Raw genomic sequence first — 26803 nt, forward strand, 5'->3', positions numbered from 1 at the left:
TGTGTCTCTTCTTATAAGGGCACTAATCCCATTTAGAGGGCTCCATCCACATGACCTAATTAACTCCCAAAGGTGCCACCTCCAAACACTATTATTACACTGGGGGTTAGGGCTTCAACATATGAAATCTGGGATGAAGGACACAAGCATTCATTCCATAGCATTAATACGCTTGTCAAACGAGTCAATCCTAAAGGAAATCAACCATGAACATTCATTGGAATGACTGATGCTGAAGCTCCAACACTTTGGCCACCTGATGCAAAGAGCCAACTCACTGGAAAAGACCCTGATGCTGGGAAAGATTGAGGGCAGGAGGAGAAGGGGGTGACAGAGGATGAGATGGTTGGATGGCATCACTGACTCAGTGGACGAGTTTGGGCAAACTCTGGGAGATAGTGGAGGACAGGGGAGGCTGGCGCGCTACAGCTTATGGGGTTTCAGAGTCAGACATGACTGAGAGACTGAACAACAACACAGTTTAATCTTCAGCTGCTCTCTCTGGTGGGCACTCCATTCCTGCAGCTCTTTCTGATGCCCAGCTGGCTGATAGATTCTTTTAATAGAGCTCACCCCCACTGCTCAGTCCTTCTTTTAGGGTTTTTCTCCTGCTGTCCCCTGCCTGGAACACCCTTCTTCATCCCAACTAACATTTCTGTAATCCTTTCCAGAGCTTCTGTGAGCTCTCTACTTTCCCAGTTCATGGGGCCCTGGTGTCTCTGACCACTTCTGTTTTTTGCTCTTGGCCCCACGCACTCATTGACACCACCCTGCCCCACCCCCAGATAATCTGTGCGTCTTCAAGGTCCTTTAACCCAGATGAAAGCCTCACTGATCCACCCTGAATTCCACAAGTCTGCAAAATCAGAATGTATTGATTTTCCCCATACACTGATCGGGATGGAATTTCAGCTCTTTGGCTCTAATCAAAACAACAGACTCATCCAGGAGTCCTAAGTGCAGCAGGCTGCCTTAAACACTGCACTGAAAAGGGCCAGACTGGAAAGAAGGCAGGGGAGGGGCACTCACGACTGGCGGGGGTCGGGCAGGCCTCACAGGGTCTATTCCAGGCCTGGCCGATGTTGTAGGAACAGCAGCACATCTTCCGGGTCACATTAAAGGCCAGCTCATTCCGACACGTGCTGTTGTAATGCCGGAAACAGACGCTCTTCCTCATGTCTGCAGTTGGGTTGGGGAGAAGGATGTAGGTTAGAGACACCAGAGGAAGACAGCCAGAGAGGCAGAAGCTCATTCATAAATCCATTTGAAAACTACTGGCTTGACTTCTCTGAGGCAACACACAGGAGAGTGCCATTCACATGTTGACCTTTCTTGGGCAGTGCACAACCTGGACAACCATTCATGGCAGCCCTGAGCCCTGCAGCCTTGTTCACTGCTGCATAGCAGCATTTCAAATACACTCACCCTTCATCTCTCCCCTAACAAACATGCCTCTCCACACTCTTCCAAGGGTTAGAGACTTCCAGAAGCCCCTCCCATAGGCTAGTGCTTTTTTCACAACTACTGGTCTCTCTCATCATCACACTTCATACCCATGCAGTTATTGCCACCGTTGACTTGCAGGTATTCCATAGGGCAGACACAAGTGTAGTTCCCCAGAGTGTTGTAGCAGGTTCCAGGGCCACAGATGCCTGAGTGTGCAGAGCATTCGTCGATGTCTGCAAGGGAGGGAGGAATTGTCTATATCCAGGAATCATCTGGATAACTCCCCACCACAAGTCTGCCAGAACAACTTTACTATGCTTGAGTCTAGTTTCAGGATTAGCTTCAAATGCACAGATACCTTAGTGATGTGGAAAGACACAGCATGGTGTTAGGTGGGGAAAACAGTTTACTATGATCCCTGCTCTATTAAGAAAAAAGAAAAAATATGACCTGAGCTTACAAATGAATGATATTATCACCAAGAGTGGGGCAATCCCGTGCTTCCCAGTGTGATGCAATAGGAAGCAAGAGTCCTTCGAATAAAATATTCTTGAGAGAAAAAAGTTGATTCTCAATCAGATCAACCCCCTAGTCCAGGAGGCAGCAAACTTTTTCTGCAAAGCAAGTTGCTGCTTAGTTGCTTAGTCATGTCTGATCCTTTTGTGATCCCATGGAATGTAGCCCACCAGGCTCCTCTGTCCATGGGATTCTCCAGGCAAGAATACTGGAGTGGGTTGCCTTTCCTTCTCCAGGGGATCTTCTCAACCCAGGGATCAAACCCACGTCTCTTCCGTCTCCTGAATTGCAGGCAGATTCTTTACCGCTAAGCCACCAGGGCTTTTTTTTTGTGTTGTCAGGCAATAATGGTCTCTGATGAGCTTTTCACACTGCCATCAGCGCATGTAGACAGCCATAGACAATGAGTAAACAAATTAGCATGCTATGCTCTAATAAAACTTGATTTATGGCCACTGAAATGTGAGTTTCACGTCATTTTCACGTGGCTCAAAATAGTCTTCTTCCTCTGAGTTTTTTCCAATAATTTTTTAAAATGTAAAAAGCATTCTTAATGGGCTACACAAAAACAAGCAGTAGTTTATTTCACTAGGAGTGACATTTCCAAAAATGGCAGAGTAGGGAATGTTGAAGTTCTATTCCTCCACAAAAAGCAACTATGGAGCTGGGCAAAAACTGACAAAATTAACTTTTGACGAACTCTGGGACCCAGTCAAAAACTTGCAAAACCAGGGAACCTGACATATAGGATATACTAAAGAATCCACAGAATGAAAACTGTCATTCCACCTGCAAAAGAATGAAGTTGGATCCTACCTCACACCATACACAAAAATTAACTCAAAATACATAGAAGACCTAAACAGGGGAGCTAACACATAAAACCCTTGAAAGAAAACACAGAGGTAAACCTTAAAGACCTTGTATTTAGCAACAGGTTCTTAGATATGACACCAAAAGCACAAACCCAAAAGCAAACAAAAAAACCCAGATAAGCTGGATTTCCTAAAAATTTAAACCTATTGTGCATCAATGACACTATCAAGAAAGTAAAACACTACCCACAGAATGGGAGAATCTCTGCAGATCACATAGGTGATGGGAGTCTTGTCCAGCATATATAAAGAACTCTTACAACTCAACAACAAAAAGACAAACAACCCAATTCTTAAATGGGCAAAAGACCTGAAAGGACATTTTTTCCGAAGAAGATATACAAATGGCCAATAAGCACACGAAAAGGTATTCAACTTCATTAGTCATTGCTGCTGCTGCTACTGCTGCCAAGTCACTTCAGTCATGTCCGACCCTGTGTGACCCCATAGACGGCAGCCCGCCAGGCTCCCCCGTCCCTGGGATTCTCCAGGCAAGAACACCGGAGTGGGTTGCCATTTCCTTCTCCAATGCATGAAAGTGAAAAGTGAAAGTGAAGTTGCTCAGTCGTGTCCGACTCTTAGTGACCACATGGACTGCAGCCTACCAGGCTCCTCTGTCCACGGGATTTTCCAGGCAAGAGTACTGGAGTGGGGTGCCATTGCCTTCTCCGAACACATATCCTACTTCTACCCATTTCCCTTATTTTCTATAGAACTGGTCTAATTGTAAAACAGTATTATACTTAAGAGACCCTCCAACTGGCCACCGTTCATTAGGGAAACACAAATCAAAACCATGAGATACCACTTCACACTCGCTAGGATAATATTACTTTAAATGATGGAAAATAGCAAGTGTTGATAACAAATGTGGAGAAACTGGAACCCTCGTATGTTGCTGGTGAAAATGCAAAATGGTGCAGCTGCTGTGGAAAACAGTTTGGCAGTTTCTCAAAAAAGTCAAACACAGAACCACCATGTGGCTTAGTGATTCTAGGAGTTAAATAAAATTTTCAACAAGGACTGGTTATAGAATTTGCCCCGTGCAAATGAAAACCCTTGTTCAAAGTATATGAAGAATTTCAAGATGGCAACAGCAGAGCATTAAACTAAGTGGAGAGGGCTGGGGAGTGGGGGCTTCGGAGTAGAGGGCCCTTGAGCCTGAAAGCTGGAAAGTACTCCAACACTGCAGCCCTCAAGGGCACGAACTGACCCTGCAAGGCTCCATAGCCAAGGCCAACATTCAGGTTGAAATCTTCCTACCCTGTGATAGTCAAAAAATGCAGCACACTGCCATATGTGATGACAGAAGTTTTCCCTTTTTCTTTTGATGGTCTATGGGGTAGGGGAAGCAGGGAGGGATAAAATATTTTTCAAGCATTTTGGGTTCTGATTCTGGTTTGCCAGCTCCCACCTACACATACAAAGGGGCTTTTGAGCTTAGATCTCTCCCAGCCTTCACCATTTCCTTGAGTCTCTAAAGCGTGAGAAAACTCTTAAGTGTCCCTTGGACAGCAAGGAGACCAAACCAGTCAACCCTAAAGGAAATCAACCCTGAATATTCATTGGAAGGACTGATGCTGAAGCTCCAATACTTTGGCTACATGATGCAAAGAGCTGACTCATTGGAAAAGACCCTAATGCTGGAAAAGACTGAGGGCAGGAGGACAAGGGGGCAACAGAGGATGAGATGGTTGGATGGCATCACTGACTCAATAGTCATGAGTTTGAGCAGACTCTGGGAGATAGAGAAGGACAGGGGAAGCCTGGCGTGCTGCAGTCCATGGGGTTGCAAAAAGTGGGATATGACCGAGTGACTGAACAGCAACTGAAGCACGCTGCTCAGAGCAGACAGCCTGCTGCCATAGTGTGCTGATGCTGGTGTCTGGTCGCATGCAGGTGCTCAGTTAATATTGATGAAAAGAAAAAAAGGAATGGGTTGGTGGACAGATGGATGGATAAAGGAAGTAATTTGATACATTGTATCAAAATAACTCAGGCTCAAGGATCACTTACTAGCTGGTTTTGTGGCTCAGACAGTAAAGAATCCACCTACAATGCAGGAGACTGGGTTTGATCCCTGGGTCAGGAAGATCCCCTGGAGAAGGGAATAGTAACTCATTCCAGTATTCTTGCCTGGAGAATCCCATGGACAGAGGAGACTGATGGGCTATAGTTGCTAAGTCGGACATGACTGAATGACTAACACTTTCACCACTCAAGTGACTTAATTAACTCCCTTAGTTTCTGCATCTGAAAAGTGGGGTCATAATAGGAACATCTCCCCCATGAGGCTGTTTTGGTAAATGAACGAACGGCAAACACTCAGCTCCATGGTGACACAGAATCACAGACACCAGTTAACTGTTGGTTGTTACGAAGATGCAGGAGAGGACCGTAACAGACAAGTGAAGGGGATGCTTAAAGGAAAGATGTGACTGCTCTTTAGGGGTCTTTTTCCTTCCTCTCTTAGCTCTGGGCCTTGGTCAGCTTTTGCCCTGAGGAAGGGCATGGCTGCTGCGATAAAGCCAGATATTTCTGAGTGGGAAGGAGGCTGGAGGTCAGGCAATGGGAGATGGGAAGAAGCAGTGAAGCAGAGGGTAGATTGGGGCATTCCAAGGAAGCCTGCGCAGCCCTTCCAGTGGGCCCTGGGCAGCAAGGCAAGTGAGCAGACTCGAGGGGGCATGTGAGCCCCCAGGCCCTGAAGAAGAGGTGAGGCTGGGCAGAAACGCAGGCAGGGAGGAGAGGGCTCAAGCTCACCCTTGCAGATGCGGGTATCCTCATTGAGGTGGTAGCCGGGTGGGCACTCGCACTGGAAGCTACCGAAGGTGTTGACACAGTTGCCCCCCTGGCACAGCCCTGGCAGCTCCTGGCATTCATCAATGTCTGTCAGGAAGTGAGGAAGCTGTGCTTGCAAGCTACACCCAAGCAGAGTACTTGGGGGACACCCATGCCTTCCCCTGGGACCTCCGGCTTCTTTAAGGACACCCAAGAGCTGTTGGATATTTAGAAGCTGTACCCAGACTCTCCCGGGTCAATGTCACCCTGAATTCATCCTCTTCCCCTTTATTGGATAGTCCATCCTCTCATCCATCCATCTATCCATCACAAAGCTCCCTCTTGACGGAATTGTCCAATCTCATTATCCACTTTGGATAGAAGAATAGATGGAGGGGTGGGTGGGTAAGTAGGTGGATAGAGATGAAAAGTAGTGGATGAGTGAATAAACAACAATGTGAATGGACAAGAACATGAGTGTGAATGAATAGGTGGGTGAGTAGGTGGATAAATAAATGAAAGGAGGAATGCGTAGATGGATGGATGGATATGGGAGGACAGATGTATAAATGGGTAGATAAGTGGATATGAAAAGCAGAGAATGGGTCAAATAAGCAAATGGGTCGATGGATGAAAAGAAGGATGACTGGATGGATGGGTGGGTGGGTAGGTGAGTGGATCGATACACGTACTTACATTTATGTATATATGGATGAATGGATGGAAGGAAGGAAAGAAGAAAGGGTGGATGGATGGATGAGGAATGGATATATGGATGGGTAAATGGGGGATGGATGGATGGGTAGATGGGGATTGGATAGAAGGATGAATCAATAAACCAATAAGTGGAAGAGCTGAGAGGACCTGCCCCCCACCCCAAAGTTGCCCAACTCTGCTCCTTGGTGATGGGACATGAGAGGAAGTTCAATCAGTGGGTACATGGATGGATAGTCTACCAGGAACTCACCTTCCAGGATGACAGTGATGGAATTAGGCCGGAAGCCCTCACCCCCTGGGCACAGGGTTCTGTACTCAGCTGCAAGGGAAAGAAGCTCTTGTAAGGGACTGTGGGGTGAGGCATTTGGGCAAGGCTCAGGGGAAGCACAGGAAGGGAGGTCCCCTAAAAAGGGCTCAAGAATGGGCCTGGGATCCTGTTACCATAGAAACTATATCCCTTTACCGCCTCACCCTCTGGGGCCTAGAAATATTGGTACAATTATGGAGGATCTGGTATCTGTGTGTGTGTGTAAACACTTGTTCACATTCAACATGTGAGCAGATGGATTTTGTGGTGGTAGTTGGGGGTAGGGAGGAAGGATTCTTGTGAGCCAAAACCAGACTCTAATGTGACCACAAGTTTCCCCCATGAAAGGAAGATCTTGCATGTACATTACCCTCACACACATATGCCCCGGAATAGGTAGACACATGCCTCCCTGCTCCACACCTGAGGACTTTGCACGTGCCGTTCCCACTGCACCACACACCCTTCCCTCTATGCTGCCTGGAAAACTCCTACTCATTCTTCAAAACCTCATTCAAGTCCCTCTCCTGGGAAGCCTTCCCTTACCCTCTTCCTCTCCATGGCTTCCTCTTTGGCCATCACTATGTCTCAAACAGACTCAGAATAGTTCTACTCTCACGAGTCCAGGGACTGTTGGTTTATGGGTGAGGGGCAGCGTGCAGTGGCTGTATTTCATCCTTCTCCAGGTTCCTATGCCCTAGGAATTCTCAGTGTTTGCTGACTGACTGAGCGGGCAAGTAAATGTAAACATACAAAGAATCTGCAGGAAGAGATGGCAGAGGAGACTCTGGGGAGAGGTCGAGATGATGAACTGCGGAGAATATGCTGTGACCCAGGCTGAGTCCTTCTCCCTTTCTGGTTCCCAGGGTCCCTCCCTGAGCAGGGATGACCCCCTAAGCCCTCAGGGAACTTGGACCAGGGCTAGGTCTTCGTCTTCTCCTGCTCCCACTCCACTCAGGGACTCACTGGTGTTGGCCAGCGGGCACAGCTCACAAGGGTTGCCCCAAGCCCGACCCAGGGAGCAACAGCAGGAGGCCCGGGTGACGCCAACCCCGATCTCCGCACTGCAGGAAATGCCACCGTCCCCTCGATCCTGTGTGTCCAGGAAACAGTTCCCGACCCGGGTATCTAAACAGGCAGAAAGGGGTGGTTAGCAAGTGGTGGGGGAGAAATAGGGTGGGTGTGTCTCTGTGTGTGTGTTTGCACCTCTTTGTATGTGTAACTGTGTATTACTCTATGTATGTCCGTGTGTGCACATGTCTGTGTGCACGTGTGACTCTGTGCATCTGTCAGCCTAGAGCCCAAAGGCTGCACTTCAAAAGACAGGGACGATTGCTCTGGCCAAGGGCCTGTCTATCAGGAGCAGGCGCCGGCATCCAGCATGTGGACCCCAGAACCCCACCTGCAGCAGAGTGCGTACTTACCCACGCAGCCCACACCGCTGGGATTCAGCTCAAAATCCTGGGGGCAGTTGCAGAGGTAGCTGCCGGGGGTGTTGACACACAGGCCGTTGATGCAGTTCACAGGATCTGCACACTCATTCACATCTGTGGGGTGGGGGCACCATCAGCAGAGATCCTCCCCTCTCAACTCACTTCCCTCCTGCCTTTTTCCTGGGGAGTCGAATACCTGGCTGCTGGGGGCTGGTGTTAGGGACAAGGCCCCTAGGAAGAAAGCCTGATGGGACAGTAGCCTGTCCCAGGCAACCCCTGCCTTCCTCTGCTCTTTTCTACTTGGCCTGGAGGTTTGCCTTTGCCAGCAGAGTCCACGAGCTAACATACAAAAACCAATATCGAGAACATGTTTCAAGCTAGGCTGGCAGACTACAGCTTGTGGGTCAAATCCGGCCCCCTATCTGTCTGTGTAAATAAAATTTTACTGGTACACAAGCACAGCCATTCATTCACTTATCACCTATGTCTGTTTCTAAGCTACAGGGCAGAGACTGTATGGCCAAAAATCGGAAAATATTTACTGGCTGGCCCTTCACTGAAAAAGTCTGCTGACCCCATTTGGGATAGACAGGTGGGAGACCATTCTGACAGTTGGAGTGGAGGGAGCTCGACTTCATTGATTTACAGCGCCCTTTTTTTCTTTTGGCTGCTTGGCATGCAGGAAGCAAGATCTTAGTTCCCCAACCAGGGATCGAACTTGTGCCCCGTGCAGTGGAAGCACAGAATCTTAACCGCTGGACTGCCAGGGACGTCTCCCTGACTCACTGCATTTACTTGGGGGATGATAAATGATGATGATGATGAAGGCTAATGGGGAGGGGCACTACTGGAGATGGGGTCAGACAAGGACTCCCTCCACTCTGCAGAGGACATGTGAGAAAAGACCTGTGGGAATCGAAGGAGCAAGCCTGCCACCCCGAGCCCCGTGGACCCCACACCTGTGCAGTTGCCACCACCGCGGTCCAGCTCATAGCCCTCATCGCAGATACAGCGGAACATCCCCGGCAGGTTCTCACAGCTCCCGAACACACAGATGTTCCCGAGCACACACTCATCCACGTCTGAGGAGGAGCGGAGCCCGGGTGAGCACAGCCCGGCCAGCATCCCGCTTCTGCTGCCCCCAGCGCCAGCGACTCCAGGGACCCCCTGCTCTGCCCGCACCCTGGCCGCCCCAGACCTCACCCTGGCAGGCATGCTGGTCCTCGGTGGGGCTGAAGCCCATCTCGCACTCGCAGCGGTACCCGCCGGGGACATTGAGGCACTGCCCGTTCTCGCAAAGGGTTACATTCTCTGCACACTCGTCCCTGTCTAAGGGGACCCAGAGGAGGGGGCGGGCGGTCAGCAGGTGAGGACCCACGTGGTGGGGACAGGCAGCCCTGATCACTCGAGCCCTTCACTGTCACCCGGAGTTCCAGGGAGCTGGCAAGTAGCCCGGGGGGACTCAGACCCCGACTCAACGGGCAGGTGACTGAGTCAGAGCCAGGGAGAGGACAGGGCACATGGTCGCTCACAGTCTGGGGCGGAGGGCCAATAGGAAGCAAGTATTCCTGTCTCCACACCCAGAAAACTCCACGCATTCGGAGTCCAGAGAAGACCGCCCCTAAGGGACTCAGGGACTTCCCTGGTGGCTCAGACGATAAAGTGTCTGCCTACAGTGTGGGAGACCCAGGTTCAATCCCTGGGTTTGGAAGATCTCCTGGAGAAGGAAACGGCAACCCACTCCAGTATTCTTGCCTGGAAAATCTCATGGACAGAGGAGCCTGGTAGGCTACAGTCCATGGGGTGGCAAAGAGTTGGACACGACTGAGCGACTTCACTTTCACTTATAAGGGACTCAGGGCCTGGCCTCTGGCCCCAAGCGCTGAAGGTACATCCTTTCTGGCATCCACAGAGCAGTGAGTGGATCAGTGTGAGTCGTGGGCACCGTGGAATCCAGCCCCCTTGGCCATCCTTTCTGAACCCCTCCAGCCCTCCCATCCCACGCCCCGACCTCACCTTCACAGGAGAAGCCATCCCCAGAGAAGCCCAGGCGGCAGGCACAGCGGTAGGAGCCAGGGGCGTTGAGGCAGTCAGCTCTCGGGCTGCACCCATGCTCCTTGGAGGCGCATTCATCCAGGTCTGCAGGAGACGGAACCCAGGGTCCCCCAGGTGTGTGAGTTGGGGGGCTGTGGCAAGGCAGACCCTCCAAATCCCAACCCTGACCCTCCCCCATGGACATGCCTGAGCCCAGCCACCTCTGCCCAGCTGTAGCCTGCCCACTCATCCCACCCACCTCTGCTTCTCTGTCTGGACCTCTGGCCCCCACTTACCACGGCATTCGAAGCCATCCCCAACCCAGCCTGGCTGGCAGCTGCAGCTGAAACTCCCAGGGGTGTTGAGGCAGGAGGCATGACTGTCACAGCCGTGTCCCCCAAGCTGACATTCATCTACATCTGAGAGAAGAGGGACCCAGGCATAGGAGGGCAGGACCAGGAGATGGGATGGAGTACAGAGGACCCCCCAGAGGCCTGGGCCTAGTAGAAACAGGGCTTTAGGTATGGAGTGGGGAGACTCAGGGCAGGAGCAGAAGGAAAGACCTTCCCTAGGGTCGGACTGGGCCCAGAAATGCCCCCTCACCACTGCAGGAGCTTCCACCCTCACCCAGAGCCCAAAAGGAAAAACCCCCAAACCCAACAGGGCATGACTCCCAGCATGCCCCAGAAATGGTCTGAAATGGCAGCGTGAGAGACTCAGGGTAGACAGTAAGAGGAACTGTCCTTGGTTAGGATTCCCGGCTTTCACTAAAGGGCTTGGGTTCAATCCCTGGTTGGGGAACTAACATGGCACAGCCAAAAAAAAAGTCACTGTCTTAATGAACACACTCTCCCTCTAAAGCAAGATTTCCTTCTAAACCAGAGTGTCTAACCCTCAGCCAATTTTGCATCAGCCTTATCATCCCTGCAATGTTCATCAGCCACCTGAGTGAGCTACCGTTCCCTGAAAGTTTTTCCTTTGTGAGAATTTTATTTGGCTGTACCAGGTCTTCGTTGTGGCATGCGAACTCTTAGTTGCAGCATGTGGGATCTAGTACCCTGACCAGGGATCGAATCTGGGTCCCCTGCACTGGGAGCAAGGACATGGTCTTAGCCACTAGACCACCGGGGAAGTCCTCGCTAAAAGTTTCTTTACGCTGTCTCCCATTTTTACGTACACGAATGTACTTTAGAAGAAAAACGTATAACAACGATCTCTAAGAAATCATGGTTTGGATGCTCTGTTTTCTAATGTTTGCTTCTAGTATGCATTGAAATAACGACATAATGATGGCAAATAGAATTATGTTCTCCCCGCCAAGAAAGCATGTTTCAATCCTGACTCTAAGAACCTCTGAATGTGGCCTTTTTTTGGAAACCAAGTCTTTGTAAATGTAACCAAATTGAAATGAGGTCCTCCTGGATTACAGGGGGTCCTAAATGCAATGACCGGTGATCTCACAAGAAGAGGGAAATTTGGACGCAGAGAGAGGAAAGCCCCCTGATGACAGACATGGAGACTGGAGTGATGCGCTCAAGCATCGTGGGCACCACCAGAGGTGAGGAGAGAGGAAAGGGCCAGTTCTCCCTCTGGGCCCCTGAGAAGGAACCAAGCCTTCTGACACCATGATCTCAGACTCTACCCTCCAGAACTGTTCTATAGAGAGGAGACATCTGTGGTTCTGAGGCACCAGCTCTGTGGTCATGAACGACTGACATGTTTGAATGTTCATCGCTGTGACACTTAAAACCATCAGGCTTGCACACCTTGGGAACTGCTAAGGGATCCAGAGTTCCCCCTGCACAGCCGTCAAGGGAGCCCCATGGGGATGTGATCGGATCCTATTTTTGCTTCAGCGCGAGGGCCCACCAGTGGAAATGTGTAAGAATGAGGTCTGGCCTTGCTCTGCCCCAAGGGATGGGGCAGACCCCACAGACCCTGAGCTGGTCCCTCGGGGGCGCCCCCCTGCGTCTGCTCCACGGACCACCAGCTCACCGGAGCAGCCCATGGCCCCCTTCCTGACGATGTAACCCAGCTGGCAGTGGCAGAAAAAGGAGCCCCTGGTGTTCTCGCAGACCCCATGGAGGCAGATGTGGGGGTTCAGGTCACACTCGTCCACGTCTATGGGGTGACAGGAGAAGCAACAGGTGAGGGTGTGGTACAGCAGCATGGCTGCGTGCCCTGCCACATGGGTCCCCTGCATCCAGGTTCTTTTTGCCCATCTTCAAGGATAGGGAGCTCCCCTGACTCCACTACTGGTCATAGCTCCCCCATTCCACCCTTGGGGTGCTGCGAGAATTCAGTCAACATTCTATAGTTCATATTCCATGGAACACATCGGACATACATTCCCAAAAAGATTTTACACCAATACCTTAAGAGGATGCTAAGCTAAAGCTAAGGCCTGAAGGCCTTTCCAGAGCCTTTATTGCCAATGTGGATCTGCAAGAGGGGATGGAGGAGGCAGCATTTCCTACTTATCTTGGTCCCGACCTCCGTTTGTTCAGTGTTTCCTAAGATTCCTGTGATCTGGAATGCTTAAGCTGCACTGAGCTGGACACATCTCCCTGGGAGGGCTCCATTTTTTGCATCCTCGTACTCTGGCCCCAGCTCTGCCCTGATGGAGTCACCAGTTCACATCTGCTCCCCAGGGCCTGTGCCAACCAGCCCCCACCCGAAGACAGTGACCCTGGCAGAGACAACAGAGACAAGGTCCTGAAGCAGGACTCAGAGAACACAGCGTCCTTCTGTCTCACACACCTTCCTCTGCAATAAACCCCTCGGTCTATGATGATCTTACAAGGTGACTCCCAAAGCCGGGCACACACCTGGCTGTATGCGCTGGGTACACAGTGGGTGTTTAATAAGTGTATTCAAAAGAACAAGGTTCGGGGGGGGGGGGGGGTCTCTGCTGCTGTGAACAAGATCCCACAGGTCTCAGTGTAAGGCCGTGGGGTGCAAGTGCCAGGAGCAGACCACCAAGAACGAACCCGTATCTCCCCTGCCCACGTGTTCCGGGAACGGGACTAGCGTCTGCGTTGCCCACCTGTCCCCTTGTGGAAGGCCTGGTGGGTGAAGTGAAGCTGCCTCCTCCACCTGTATGTAGTCCCAACTCCTCACCTACACACATCCTCATGTCCAACGTGGCCACAAAGCCGTCATAGCAGAGGCAGCGGTGACCCCCTGGCATGTTGGTGCACTGGCCCCCGTCACAGATGTCCGGGTTCTGCTCACATTCGTCCACATCTGGGGGACCAGGGTAGGGGTCGGGCTGCAGGTGGGAAGGGACAGAGGGGGAACCCCAGGGACACTTCTGCGGGGCCAGTGGCCTGGCTAGGGTGTGGCTGGCTTCATTTGGGCTGGGCCAGGTGGGTTCCCACATCCCAGGCCGGAGGCAGGGGGCCGCACCCACCCACCTTCACACGCCCTCCCATCGGGCATCAGAGAGTAGCCAGGTCCGCAGCCGCACTGGTAGCTGCCCTTGGTGTTAACACAGTGGACGTGGCAACCACCGTTCCTGGTGCGGCATTCGTCCACATCTGCAGGAGGCAGGAAGAGGCAGGGGGCACCGCCGGAGGTAGGGCAAGGTGAGGTGGGGGGCGTGACGGAGGCGTGGCAAGGCAGGAGGCGGGGCAAGGTGAGGGCGTGGCAGGACGCAGGGTGAGGTGGGGCGAGCTGGGGGCGTGGCAGGAGCGTGGCCAGGCGGGAGGCGGGGCAGAGTGAGGGTGTGGTAAGAGGTAGGACGTCATGGGAGGCGGGGCAAGGTGGAAGTGGGAGGCTGGGCGAGGTGAGGGCCTGGCGGAGGCACTTCAAGCAGGGGGCTGACTGTCGGGGCGGGGGTGGTCAAGGGTAGAGGCAGGGGCTCGGACTGAGGCCAGGAGAGACTGCAGTGGCGGCGGGGGCCGAGGCTGGGGCTGGGGGCGGGCGCGGTCTCACCCACGCAGCCTTGGCGGTCAGGTGTGCTCTGGAAGCCGGCATAGCAGGAGCACTGGAAGGCACCGATGACGTTGACACACTGGCCGTGCGGACACAGGCCGTCACTCAGGGAGCACTCGTCCACGTCTACGGGGGAAACAGACGGCTGGCAAGAGCAGCAGGTGGTGGAGGGGCCCCAGCAAAGGACGGGCCTGTGCCCAGCCGCCTTCTGCACAGGGACACGTGCCTGCACAGTGATGCACTCACTCTTGCGTCTATGTCCCCCCGTGGGTGTGAGCCTACATCTCGCCCTGGTACAAACACGTGCTTGAGGACGTTTCAGTCATATTCGACTTTTTCACCCCATGGGCTGCAGCCCTCCAGGCTCCTCTGTCCATGGGATTCACTGGAGTGGGTTGCCATGCCCTCCTCCAGGGGATCTTCCTGCCCCAGAGATCGAACCTGTGTCTCTTATGTCTCCTGCACTGCAGGTGGATTCTACCGCTGAGCCACTGGGGAAGCCCAGTACCAAAGGGCACCTCACCCTGATCCACACATCCACCCAGGTGCACACTCACAAGACACCCAAAACACACCCCTGATACACACTCACCCTCAGGAGACAGACCCACAGCCTGATCCACACAGCCACATGCACACAGCTCACACAGCAGCACACCCTCACACTTATTCACATGCAAACACAACCACCCTCAGTAGACACACATCTGCACAGCCACATGCACACTCAGACTCACAATCACACCTTACGCCCCCTCAGAAACACATTTGCACACCTTGTATTGCATTGGATATGCCCTTGTGTCACATTTTCTTATCCACTCAGGTAGACTCACAAACAACTCTTGTGTGTATGCGTGCTAAGTCGCTTCAGTCGTGTCCGACTCTTTGTGACCCCATGGACTGTAGCCCGCCAGGCTCCTCTGTCCATGGGATTCTCCAGGCAAGAATACTGGAGTGGGTTGCAATGCCCTCCTCCAGGGGATCTTCATGACCCAGGGATCAAACCTGCATCTCCTATGTCTCCTGTAGTGCAGGCAGATTCTTAATCGCTGAGCCACTGGGGAAGCCCCAACCCCTGTGTACACACATACAAACACATGCTCAACAGATGCACCTACATGCACACAGCCCCCTCCACAAACACACCCACCTGTGTGCAAACACATGCCCACACTTAGACACACACTCTCTCACAAGCTTATGTAGACACACAAATAACCACTTCCATCGCCTTACATAAGAACAATCATCCTTGTGTAGACACTTACACACTCACAGACTCACACAAACACCGATACACACTCACTCCTGGACAGACGCATTCCCAGAAACACACCTGTATGCTCACACAGACACACAAATACACACTCCTTCCATCTCACAACCACACAAGTGACACTTCACATGGGTGCACAGTGACCCACACTCACACATTCGATTTTCCGTTTTCACACAAAAACACACACAAACGCATTCTCCCAATACCCAATGCATGCGACCACTCGTGCACACAAATACACAAGTGTGTACTCAGGGAGATGCACAAACACACATACTCGTATCCTCTCCCTCTTGCGAGCCACACTCACCTTCGCAGGCAGTGCCCTCAGCCGCCAGCGCATGTCCAGGGGGACACTGGCACTCATAACTCCCATCTGTGTTGGTACAGGTGCCTCCCCGGCACAGCAGCGGGTCCCGGGCACACTCATCCACATCTGGGCATGTGGAGAGAGAGAGGAGGTATGAGATGCTGACCCAGGTTGGTGTGATGGGGCTCGCGGAAGCTCCCCCCTGTTGCCCCCATCCCCCAACCCTGTCGCCCTGGGGTGTGGATGACCGAGGGGAGTCAGAATGGGAGGGAAGCTGGAATTCTCAGAGTTTTCAGGAACACAGGCTGACATTCCTGGAGCTAAAGGAGGCCCTGAGGAATGCCCTCCCCACCCCAGAAGTGACAGGGGGAAGGCAAGGCCCAGCCCCAGCAGGCATTAGTACATGGAACCAGGGGCCTCACCACTCATCTTACCACTCTCCTCCCACTCCAGCCTCAGGGGCTTCCTCCCATCTCTCATGTCAACCTCAGGGCCTTTGCACACACTGTTTCCCCCTTCACCTTCCCTCCTCCCCACAGCAGCTCCTTCCATCCCTCACATCCACCCCAGGGCCTTTGCACATACTGTTCTTCCTCCACACAACTGTTCAGCCCTTCACAATTACTCCCACTCTCTTGGCCCCACAGAATGGGATACATCCCTGGGGTTCTCAGCTCACACTGCACCACAGAGCCCTTTCAAGTGCTTCTGACAGTGGCTGTTTATTTTCTGTTTGTCTAGGGATTTATTTTATCCTCCCTATTAGGTCCTGAGCTCCAAGGAAATGGCCCCCTGTATCCAAGCTCTCCATAGTTCCCCCGAGTAGATGCATGTGAAATGTTCACTGAATGAATGAGAAAAATGAAAAGGGAAGAAGCTCCTCCTTCCAGGGCCCTCTCCTCTTCTCATGCTACCCCCACCCTGGGAGAAGCTACCCAAATCTTGGTCCCCATGCTTCTCTGAATGCCAGACCCAGTGTCTGGCAGTCTTCGGGGATGACACCCACACCTGCTGTGTCCCAGCTGGATCATGGCTTCTCTCTACTCCTGCCCCCTCCACCCACATCCAACACAGCAGTGTCCTCCCACCCCACTCCTCAGCTCAGCCCCAAGACCCATGGGCACTGGGGTGGCTGCCTACCCATGCAGTTCTTCATCAGCATGAAGCCACTCTCGTAGCCACGGAGACACTCACACTCAAAGCTGCCCGGGGTGTTGACACAGGTGCCCTGGCCACAGAGGTCAGGGGAGATGCGGCACTCGTCGATGTCTGTGGAGACAGTGGACGTGGGCCGGGCCTCCATGTCTGCAGACACCCAGGGCCACAGGGGAGCCCCAAGGCGCTGAACAGAGCCAGGGAAATGGAGGTGCTGTGACTGCAGCCCCAGATGAAAGCAGGGAATTTCTTTCCAGCCCGGCGGCCCCTGGAGGTCATTTTTCTTTTAAATTAATCAATTTATTTACTTGCTGCATTGGGTCTTAGTTGAGGCATGCAGGATCTTTCAGTTGAAGTATGTGGGATCTAGTTCCCTGACCAGGGATTGAACCCAGGCCCCCTGCATTGGAAGCATGGAGTCTTAGCCAAAGGACTACCAGGGAAGTTGGTGGAGGTCACTTTGCCATGCCAAGTTGCTTCATTCATGTCTGACTCTTTGCAATGCTATGGACTGCAGCCCACCAGACTCCTCTGTCCATGGGATTCTCCAGATGAGAATAATGGAGTAGGTTGCCATGCCCTTCTCCAGGGGATCTTCCTGACTCAGGGATCGAACCTTTGTCTCTTACCTCCTACATTAGCAGGAGGGTTCTTTACCACTAGTGCCATCTTTTGCCAGCCCCTCTTTTTATAGCCGGGATCCTGGAGGCCCAAAAAGGGTATTGAGCTGCCCTGGGTCACACAGCAGACAGGCAGGCAGAACAAGGCCAGTTCTTGCCTTTTAGGCGCCTCTAGTTTGTGGCCCCCTGTCCCTGCAGGCACCTGCCAAGGAGGCAGAGGCAGGTACGTACCTGTGCAGTTCCTCTCCTGGGCATCCAGGGCGAAGCCCCCCGCACAGGAGCAACGGAAGCTGCCAACGGTGTTGCGGCAAGTGCCATGGGCACACAGCCCAGAGAAGGCTTTGCACTCGTTCACATCTGCAGCACGGGAGTACAAAACGGCCCACTATTCCATGTCCCTGAGTCCCCTGCCTCCTGAGTGTTCACCCCTCTGATCACAGATATTTGGTCTCTCCTAAACCTGCTTCCCACCTCCAGGCCTCTGCCCATGCTCTGCCCTCTTCCTGTCCTCCATCCAGGCTCCCCAAGCCCAAACTCACCTTTATAGAAGGGACGGCCTGATAGGAAGTCCCGGCTGGCAAAGCCCAGCCCCCGGGGACACAGGCTGGTGAAAGCCAGGGACTCGGGCTCAGGGCACGCCTCACACGCGGTGCCCCATGCGGCCCCTATGGTACAGCAGCAGACGTCCATCCGGTACTTGCCCAGCAGGGCAGCCCCACACTCGTCCTCCTCCCAACGCAGGAAACAAAGCTCCAGGCGCATGTCTGCAAGGAGGGGTGGTCACCGGTCCCACCTCTGCCACACTCTGGCTGCCAGGACAGGCAGTGTCGTCCGAAATGTCCTCCTCAGTGGGGAGACTGAATTCCTCAGCTGACAGTCCATGTCCTCCAAGTGACTTTTTTTTTTTTTGGCCACACTGTGGGGCTTGTGGGATCTTAGTTCCCTAACCAGGGATCAAACCCAGGGCATTGGCAGTTAAAACAGCTGAGTCTTAACCACTGGACCACAGGGAATTCCCAACAGTTACACTGGAATAAGGGTATAACCCAACAGTTACATTTTTAAAAAACAAAAATTCTGTAAAGATTTTTTTTTTTGATGTGGACCATTTTTAGGTCTTTATTGAATTTGTTACAATATTGCTTCTGTTCCATATTTTGGCTTTTTGGCCGAGAGGCATGTGTGGTCTTAGCTCCTGGACCAGGAAAGGAACCTGTACCCCCTGGACTGGAAGGCAAAGTCTTAACCACTAGACCACCAGGGCAGTCCCCCAAAGTTACATTTTAATAATAAGTTGCACTGCTAGGTGCTTGCTATGTGCTGGGCACTGTTCTAAGCTCATCAACCCATTTAGCCTTTAAAATAACACCAAGAGGAAAACGGCTATCATCATGCTCGTTTTACAGGCAAGAAAACCGAGGCAGAGACGGGTTAGGTAGCTGGCTTGAGGCCACACAGTAAGAGGTAGAGATAGATTCAAACCAAGCCACCTGGCTCCAGAGTGTGTGTGTTTAATTTTTAAAACCTCCCCAGAATAATCTGGCAATGGGTAAGGCTTCCTCAATACTAGACACGATGGTCTAAGACTGGGGCTGGTTAACTACGGCCCAGGGTGTCAGCTGCCCGCTGTTTTTGTAAATAGTTTTATTGACATACAGTCACATTCATTTATTTCTGTCCTACACGGTAGAGCTGAGTAGCTGCAACAGATTCTGAGGCTCCTAAAGCTGAAAATGTTTACTCTCTGGCCCTTTGCAGAAACAACTGGCTGACCCCTAGACTAGGACAATTTTTCACTCCTTGCAAAAGGAACATACATTTAAGTGGATCCATTTGAGAATGAGACCCTGTTACAGACTCTTTAGAAAAAATAAAGATAAACAGAACTGCCATGACACACAGGGATCCGTTTTAAGTTCCTGGGTCCAGGGCTGCTCAGACAGCATTTCACCTGGCTGTGAATTCAGCAACATTTTTATTTTTTCTTTACTAGGCTACTTTCTTTCCTTGCTCACACTCTGGGATCAGCAAGAAAACCTGATGCACACCTGAAGCTCAGTTTAGAAGGAAATCGAAGTTGAAAAGCATCATCAGGGCCCATCTGCCTTCTGTTGACCAGGCTCCATGGTGCCACCAAGGAGGCCACTAATGGGTTAATGTTACTATGGGAGGAAAAACTGATAGAATGCAGAGCCCTACCTGCTGGCTGGTGGATGTTTTTGGCCAAAAAATGTCCTGTTCAAGATGTTGATGGTGTAAAGCAAGAAGCCCTCCTTGAGGGGGAAAATATTTCAGAGCCTTTGAGCCTGAGGGCAGGCCATTCAGGGTGAGGGTTTGAGCCCTGGATGTTGAGGAAGGGCTGCAGGCATGAATTCCCACTCATGATAGAGGCAGGTGCCTCGTGCTCAAATCCACGTCCTGTAAACCTTGTTTGGTAGCAAGAAAGTATATACCAAAGTGGTAGGTAACATTCCACGAGATTGTACCATTTGCAGTGAGCTTCATTAGAAGGGCAGTTGATTAAGGGGATCCAACCCCTCCAAAAAAACAAATGTCTTTGGAGACACATTAGCAAGGGGGTGGGCAGAGTCCAAGAGGACACCCAAGACCCCACCTGTCCCTAGGAAGGGCCTCCAGCTGTTGGGAGTGGAGGCAGTGCAGGAAGGGCAGGCGGCCCTGCACAAGACCCTGCAGGCCCACACTCACCTATGCACAGCCGGCCGGAGGTGTCCAGGATCAGGCCCTCTGGACACTCGCAGCGGAAGGAGCCCGCGGTGTTGATGCAGCGCCCATTGGGACAGACGCCAGGGAAGACCTCACACTCATTCACATCTAGGGAGCAGCAAGCAAGGAGAAGCAAGAGCTGGAGGCTCCCAGGGAGCTGGCTCCCGAGGGGCTCAGGACACCACGTGGTTCTTGGGGAGGTGGGAAAGGCAGTGCCAGCCTCCTGGGCTGGGGGATTGTGGGGAAGACCCGGGTACCAAGGAGGGAGATCTCCAATGACTTCAGAGAGGGCCTTAGGCAGCCACCATGACACTTGCCTGCTCCTGGAGGTGGGGGGGCGGGGGGGGGGGAGGAGGGAGTGGCGGTGAAGTGCACAGGGTGGGGAGTTACCTTCGCAGCTGAGCCCCTTCACGCGGGCGAAGCCTTGGGCACAGGCGGGGTCTGTGATTGGGGAGAGGAGTCATTCTCTCCACCCGGATCCAGGGGACCTGTCCCCCCGCACGGTTCTCTCAATGGCCAGGGAGCCCCCAGAGCCGCCCCCAGGGCATTACCCATGTCACAGCGTTCGCAGGGGCTCCCCCATGCAGCGCCGAGCGTGGCGCAGCACTCCGAGCGCAGGGTGGCTCCGTGCAGGTTCGCCTCGCAGCGGCCCTCCTGGACCTTCAGCCAGCAGGTGCCTTTGGTGCTGTCTGCGGGAAGGGGCTGGCTGTGTCATTTGGCAGGCCCACACCTGCACACTAACCCGCAGAGACCCAGACTTCCCCCGGGCGGGCGTCGGGGTCCCCACTGCTCCGTGGGGCCTCTCACCTAGGCACATGGTGCCAGAAGGTCCCAGGCGGCTGCCGGGGGCGCACTCACAGGAGTAGGAGCCGGCCAGGTTGCGGCACACACCATTCACACACGGGTTGGACAGGCACTCGTCGATGTCTACAAAAACAACCCGCCACCCGCCCGGGTCAGATCCCTGAGCTGCACGCGACCTGAGGCCCCTCCCCTCTGCCGCTGCCAAAGTCCAACAGCAGGGGGCGCATGCTGTCCGAAGGCTAGGGAACAGACTGGGCGGGCTCAGAGGGGCGTGTGTTTGCATTAAATTATGCAGTGCACCTGCGCGTGCACGCCGACACGCAGGATCCTGGGAGCCCGCACGGGTGAAAGTGTACAGGGACAGGCACGGTGGGGAACGGTGGCCCTGCAAGGGTCAGTCATAGCACAAGAGAGGCCGAGAGTGAGAGGCAGGAGGAAAACCCAGAGGGGGAGGAGACCTGGATGTGGTGGGGGAGGGGGCAGTCCGCCGGAGGCTGGTGCTTAACTCTGTGTGTGTGTGTGTGTGTGTGTGTGTGTGTGTGTGTGTGTGCGCGCGCGCGCGCGCGCGTGCTCTTGCAGGTATCTGTGAGTGCCCAGGGGTCTGTAATGGACAAGGTCATTGCAACAAAGTGTGTGTGAGGGCGGGTGGGCACATATTCCTGTGTGTGAGTATATATAAGTGTGTGAATGCACAACTGTGTGGGTATGTAGTATCTGCACATATTAGTGTGTGTAGCTGTGAGCCTAAGTGTGCAAAGGGGTAAAAATGTGGACACACACGTGTCTTTGAGAGTGTGCACATGAGAGTGTATGATGTGTGGGACTATGACTCTATGAGTGTGAATATGGGTGTGTGAGTCTGTTTTCTGTGAGTACTGGTGTGTGTAATCAAGTGATAATCAAGTGTGTGAATGTCAGAGTGTCTGCATAAGGGTGTGCCTTTGAGGGTGTAACTCTGCTTATGAGCATATGTGTAAAGAGCGAGAATTGTTCAGTCACTTAGTCGTGTCCAACTCCTTGTGGCCCCATGGACTGCAGCACGCCAGGCTTCCCTGCCCTTCACCATCTCCTGGAGTTTGCTCAGACTCATGTCCACGGAGTTAGTGATGCCATCCAATCATCTCATCCTGTGTTGCCCCTCCTCTTCAGGCCCTCAGTCTTTCCCAGCATCAGGGTATTTATTATCCAATGAGGCAGCTCTTCGCATCAGTGAGGATAAGTGTGAATGTGGGTACTGTGAGTGTGTACCTAAGAGGGTAACTGAGACTATGAATACATGTATGGCTTTGTGCATGTCTGTGTGGGTAAGTGCAGGTATACATGCATCTGGCAGCATGTGTGTACCCATAGCGTGCAGTGTGCATAAGTACTTGTGTGTGTGCACGTGTCTGTGTGCCCCCCAGGACCCTGTACCTTCGCAGGTCTCCGTGTCTGGCCGGAAGCTGAAGCCCTGGGGGCAGGAGCAGCTATAGCTGCCTGGGCTGTTCCTGCACCGCCCGTTGTCACACAGGAGGCTGTTGAGGGCGCACTCATCCACATCTGCAAGGCGAGGATGGGGCCGAAGAGTGGGGTGAGGGGTGTGCAGTGGGGGCAGCACCCCCTCCGCCCGTCCACTCGCCCGGCACGCTCACCAGTGCACTCTCTGCCATCCGCGGCTGCCTCGTAGCCCAGGTTGCAGATGCAGCGGTAGCTGCCCCTCAGGTTCTCACACATGCCGTTGGCACAGACGTCAGGGTTGAGGGCACATTCGTTGATGTCTGCAGCAGGAAGACGGCATCAGCAGCTACCCTGGCTCCCTGGTGGCTCCAGAAGCCAGGTCCTCCAGGGACAGAGCTCCAGCCTAGACCCTGCCTCCTTTCCCTGGAAACCAGGGTTTCTCAACACCGTGGATATTTGGAGCCAGATCATTCTTTGCTTTGTGCAGGGGGAGGGGGGAACCCGTGCAATGTAAGCAACATTTCCAGCGTCTACCCATGAGATGCCAAGAGCGCCCTCCCTAATATTTGTCCAGACATTGCCAAATGGCACCTGAGAGGTGGCAAAACTGTCCCCAGTGTGGAACTCATGGAACAGACATTATTATATCAGCAACATAATTTCTTTTAAAGCGCGATCATAATCACTAATGTTATAAGATGCTTACTGTTTTGTGCCAAGTATTTTAACTCATTTGCTCCTCACAACATCCCTGAGATGGGACCTAGTAGTATATCCACTTTACAGAAAAGGAGGCGCAGAGATGGGGAGTAACTGGATCAGTATTCAATCAGTAAACAGTAGGGCCTGGAGAGTTCCCTGGTGGTCTAGCGGTTAGGAATCAGTACTTTCACTGCCATGGCGTGGGTTCAGTTCCTGGTTGGGGAACTGAGATCCCCTAAACCTCATGGCACAGCCCAAGGTGGAAGGGAATAGGCAGCCCCATATGTCAAAAATGAAAAAAAAAAATGCTGGCTGGGATTTAAACCCAGGCATTTGGCTCCAGAATCTGTCCCTTTAACTGAGGGAGGGGCCCTGGACATCTGTCCTGCCCCCATGGCCCAGTGCTGGATGGGAAACCTGGCTGTATCCTAAATCCTTTTATTTGTTGCTCAGGCAGAAGGGCTGTAACAGGAAAGGATGGTGTCCTCATCCCCAGGATCACCTCAGCACGTGACTTTATTTGGAGATGGATATACAGTCCATTCTAATATGACTGTATCCTTATAAAAGTGGAGGTCTGGGCATAGACACACAGGGCGAACCCTGTGTCGAGAGCAAGGCAGAGGAGTTTGGGATTAACATATATACGTGCCTACATGTGTGCTCAGTAACTTCAGTCGTGTCTGACTCTGCGACCCCATGGACTGTAGCCCTCCAGGCTCCTCTGTCCACGGGATTCTCCAGGCAAGAATACTGGAGTGGGTTGCCATGCCCTGCTCCAGGGGACCTTCCCAACGCAGGGATCCAACCCTCATCTCCTATGACTCCTGCACTGATTCCTTACCACTGAGCCACCTGGGAAGAAGTCCCTAACATATATACATTACCCTATATAAAACAGAAAACAGACCAGGGCCTACTGTATAGCATGAGAATTAAACTCAGTATTGTATAATAACCTATAAGGGCAAAAAAATCTGAAAACTGTATGTATATATATACTAAAATATATATATATACTGAAAAGTATATATATATCATATATATATATAGTGCCTGAATCACTTTGCTGTACACCAGAAACATTGTAAATTAAAAAAAAAAAAAAGGATGAAGGCAGAGATCAGGGGGATGCTTCGACCAGGCAAAGATTAACAGCTAAGTGCCAGAAGCTGAGAGAGGTGTGAGACAGACTCTTCCACACAGCCTCTGAAGAGGCCCCTCTACTCACACTGATCTGGGATGTTTAGCCTCCAGAGCTATGGGAGAATGACCCCCCAGCCTGTGATACTTTGTGGAACCCAGTAACCTGACCGGGTTCCCAACCATGTCCCTGCCCCTCAGTCCCAGCCCCACCCCGCTCACCTCTGCCATCTGTGGTGATTCCAAGACCGCTGCTGCATAGGGCCTGGAACTCAGCTGTGGTGCCAGGAACAGGGAGAGAGGGGCGGTCATTGGCCATTGCTGAAGCCAAGCCATACTCAAGACGTGGCCCCTTGGGGCTGGGCAAGGGTCTAGGACTAAGATGCCTGCTCCAGTGGGAAGAACAGTTTTCCTTCTGTCTCTTCTTGGGGGAGAGACATCCACCCCACCCCATGGGAGCCATGCCCCCCCACCACCACTGTCCCCTCCTTCCCCCAGCAGTTATAAGCCACAAGCAAGGACTAAAAAAAAGCGGGGCCATGGAAAGTGCATGGGGGCGGGGCAGCTGAGGCTCTCACCAGAGTTCTTGGGGGGACACGGCTGGCAGGGCTCCCCAAACCCATGGGCCAGGCTTGCACAGCAGCACTCAGATTTGGTGACAGCACCAGGGAAGGGGCGGGCACAGGAGCCCTGGTCGAGGGTCCCATAGCACGTGCTGTGCACGTGGGTGTCCACGCACACTCGACCATCAGCGCCCACCGCGAGCCCCCCGAGGCAGCGGCAGTGGAAGGAGCCCTCGGTGTTGGTGCAGTGACCATTCATGCAGATGCCCGGCGTCTGGCACTCATCGATGTCTGCAGGGGTCGTTGGGGGGCACTGCAACGGGTCCCAGCCACCCCATCCCCACACCCCACCCGCCCTTGCCACCTCCCTTCTCCTCTTCTTCCCCATCCCCATGGGGTCCCTTATGGTCCAGCCTGCAGTTTCTCACCCACACAGTGGCGGCCACCAGGTGCCAGCAGGAAGCCGGGGTTGCAGAGACACGTGAAGCTACCGTCCTCGTTCAGGCACACTCCATTGGCACACATGGTGGTGGTTGCACACTCGTTGTGGTCTGGGGACACCAGGAGAGGCTGGGTCCCGGCAGGGTCCTGGCACCCACCCTTTTATTGGGCCAGTCCTGCCAGGTAGACCAGCCCGGCCCTCATGTTTCCAGGGGCTGCTCCCAGGGCTGTGGGAGCCTGATAGGATGAGACGTGGCTGTCAGAGACTAGTTTGGCATGGGTATTAGATTGCAGGAGTGTGAACTCCCCTGAGGCCAACTAGGACCACTAGCTCATATCTGCATCTTCCATCCTGGCACACATAGGTGCTCCATGAATAGTTGTTCAAAGTCTTTTAAATAAGTCAGGTGGTGACTGCACAACATCTCACTAAATGCCTCCAAACTGTTCATTTAAAAATGGTTAAGATGATGAACGTGTTATGTAGGGACTTCCCTGGTGGGTCAGTGGTAAAGAATCCGCCTGCCAATGCAGGGAACTCAGGTTCTATCCCTGGTCCAGGAAGATCCCACGTGCCAAGGGGCAACCAAGCACATGTGCCATAACTACTGAAGCCCGACTGCCTACAGCCTACGCTCTGCAATGAGAAGCTCATGCGCCACAGCTAGAGGAAGCCTGTGAGCAGCAATGAAAACCTAGAGCATCCAAAAGAATAAAAAAGTTAGGTATATTTGCCACGATAACAAATGCAAAAACACATTGAAAAAATTAGGAAGTGGTTGCACGAAATTACGAATGTACAAAAATGCCACTGAATTGTTCCCTTAAAAAGGGTAATATACAAACTACTATACATAAAATAGATAAACAAGGTCCTACTGTATAGCACGGGGAACATATTCAATATTTTACAATAAACTATAATGGAAAAAAAGAGTTTAAATGGTCAATTTTACGCTGTGTAATTGTGCCATAATTCTTAAAAATGCAAAAAAGAATTGCATAAATGAGATGGTGGTTGCATGACACTGGAAATATCCTAAATGCCACCAAATTGTTCACTTAAAAATGCTGTTTCACACATCATGATATTTGTTATTAATATATAACTGTATGATCTCTATTACATAAAAATAGATGCTTAGTTGTGTAAATACACGAATGAGACCTAGAAGGACACATCAAACAGTAAACTGCTTGTGTTAATGGATGACTTTAGTTTTTTGCTTGTGTTTTTTGGTTTCCTATTATGCAAGTGTTAACTTTTAAGAAATAAATGTTATTTTTGAAAACCTTTAAAAATGCTATGTTTATCTTCCTGCAAAAAAAAAGAAAGAAAGGTGGTTGCACAACATTGGGAGTTACTGAGATTTTCACTTTTAAATGATTAAATTTATCTTGAGTGAATTGCACCTGCATTTAAAAAGGAAAGGGCAAAAACCATCAGCTAACAAGAAAATAGTCTAGAGACTTCCCTGGTGGTCCAGTGGTTAAGAATCCACCTTCCAATGCCAGGGACTCTGGTTAGACCCCGATCAGGGAACTCGGATCCCACTTGCGGTGGGGCAACCAAGCTGGAG

The 26803-nt window shown here is 52.3% G+C and overlaps 1 protein-coding gene across 1 annotated transcript in view; it reads right to left on the reverse strand.

Annotated features, from left to right (window-relative positions):
* Positions 1–26803, reverse strand: part of FBN3 (fibrillin 3) — a 67212-nt gene that overhangs the window by 28204 nt on the left and 12205 nt on the right. Inside the window, exons 14-40 of the mRNA XM_052644404.1 lie at positions 25211–25333; positions 24798–25073; positions 24442–24495; positions 22569–22694; positions 22351–22476; positions 20941–21060; positions 20685–20822; positions 20524–20574; positions 20116–20241; positions 17949–18173; positions 17641–17766; positions 16775–16903; positions 15635–15760; positions 14043–14168; positions 13523–13645; positions 13227–13352; positions 12102–12227; positions 10403–10525; positions 10089–10211; positions 9276–9401; positions 9032–9154; positions 8064–8186; positions 7606–7767; positions 6583–6651; positions 5598–5723; positions 1554–1679; positions 1030–1179 (exon numbers count right to left, since the gene is read on the reverse strand). Of these exons, the coding sequence (XP_052500364.1) occupies positions 1030–1179; positions 1554–1679; positions 5598–5723; positions 6583–6651; positions 7606–7767; positions 8064–8186; positions 9032–9154; positions 9276–9401; positions 10089–10211; positions 10403–10525; positions 12102–12227; positions 13227–13352; positions 13523–13645; positions 14043–14168; positions 15635–15760; positions 16775–16903; positions 17641–17766; positions 17949–18173; positions 20116–20241; positions 20524–20574; positions 20685–20822; positions 20941–21060; positions 22351–22476; positions 22569–22694; positions 24442–24495; positions 24798–25073; positions 25211–25333 (3498 nt within the window). The remainder of the gene's footprint in view (positions 1–1029; positions 1180–1553; positions 1680–5597; positions 5724–6582; positions 6652–7605; positions 7768–8063; positions 8187–9031; positions 9155–9275; positions 9402–10088; positions 10212–10402; positions 10526–12101; positions 12228–13226; positions 13353–13522; positions 13646–14042; positions 14169–15634; positions 15761–16774; positions 16904–17640; positions 17767–17948; positions 18174–20115; positions 20242–20523; positions 20575–20684; positions 20823–20940; positions 21061–22350; positions 22477–22568; positions 22695–24441; positions 24496–24797; positions 25074–25210; positions 25334–26803) is intronic.

Source organism: Budorcas taxicolor, chromosome 7 (assembly GCF_023091745.1).
Source record: "Budorcas taxicolor isolate Tak-1 chromosome 7, Takin1.1, whole genome shotgun sequence".
NCBI classification, from domain to species: Eukaryota; Metazoa; Chordata; class Mammalia; order Artiodactyla; family Bovidae; genus Budorcas; species Budorcas taxicolor.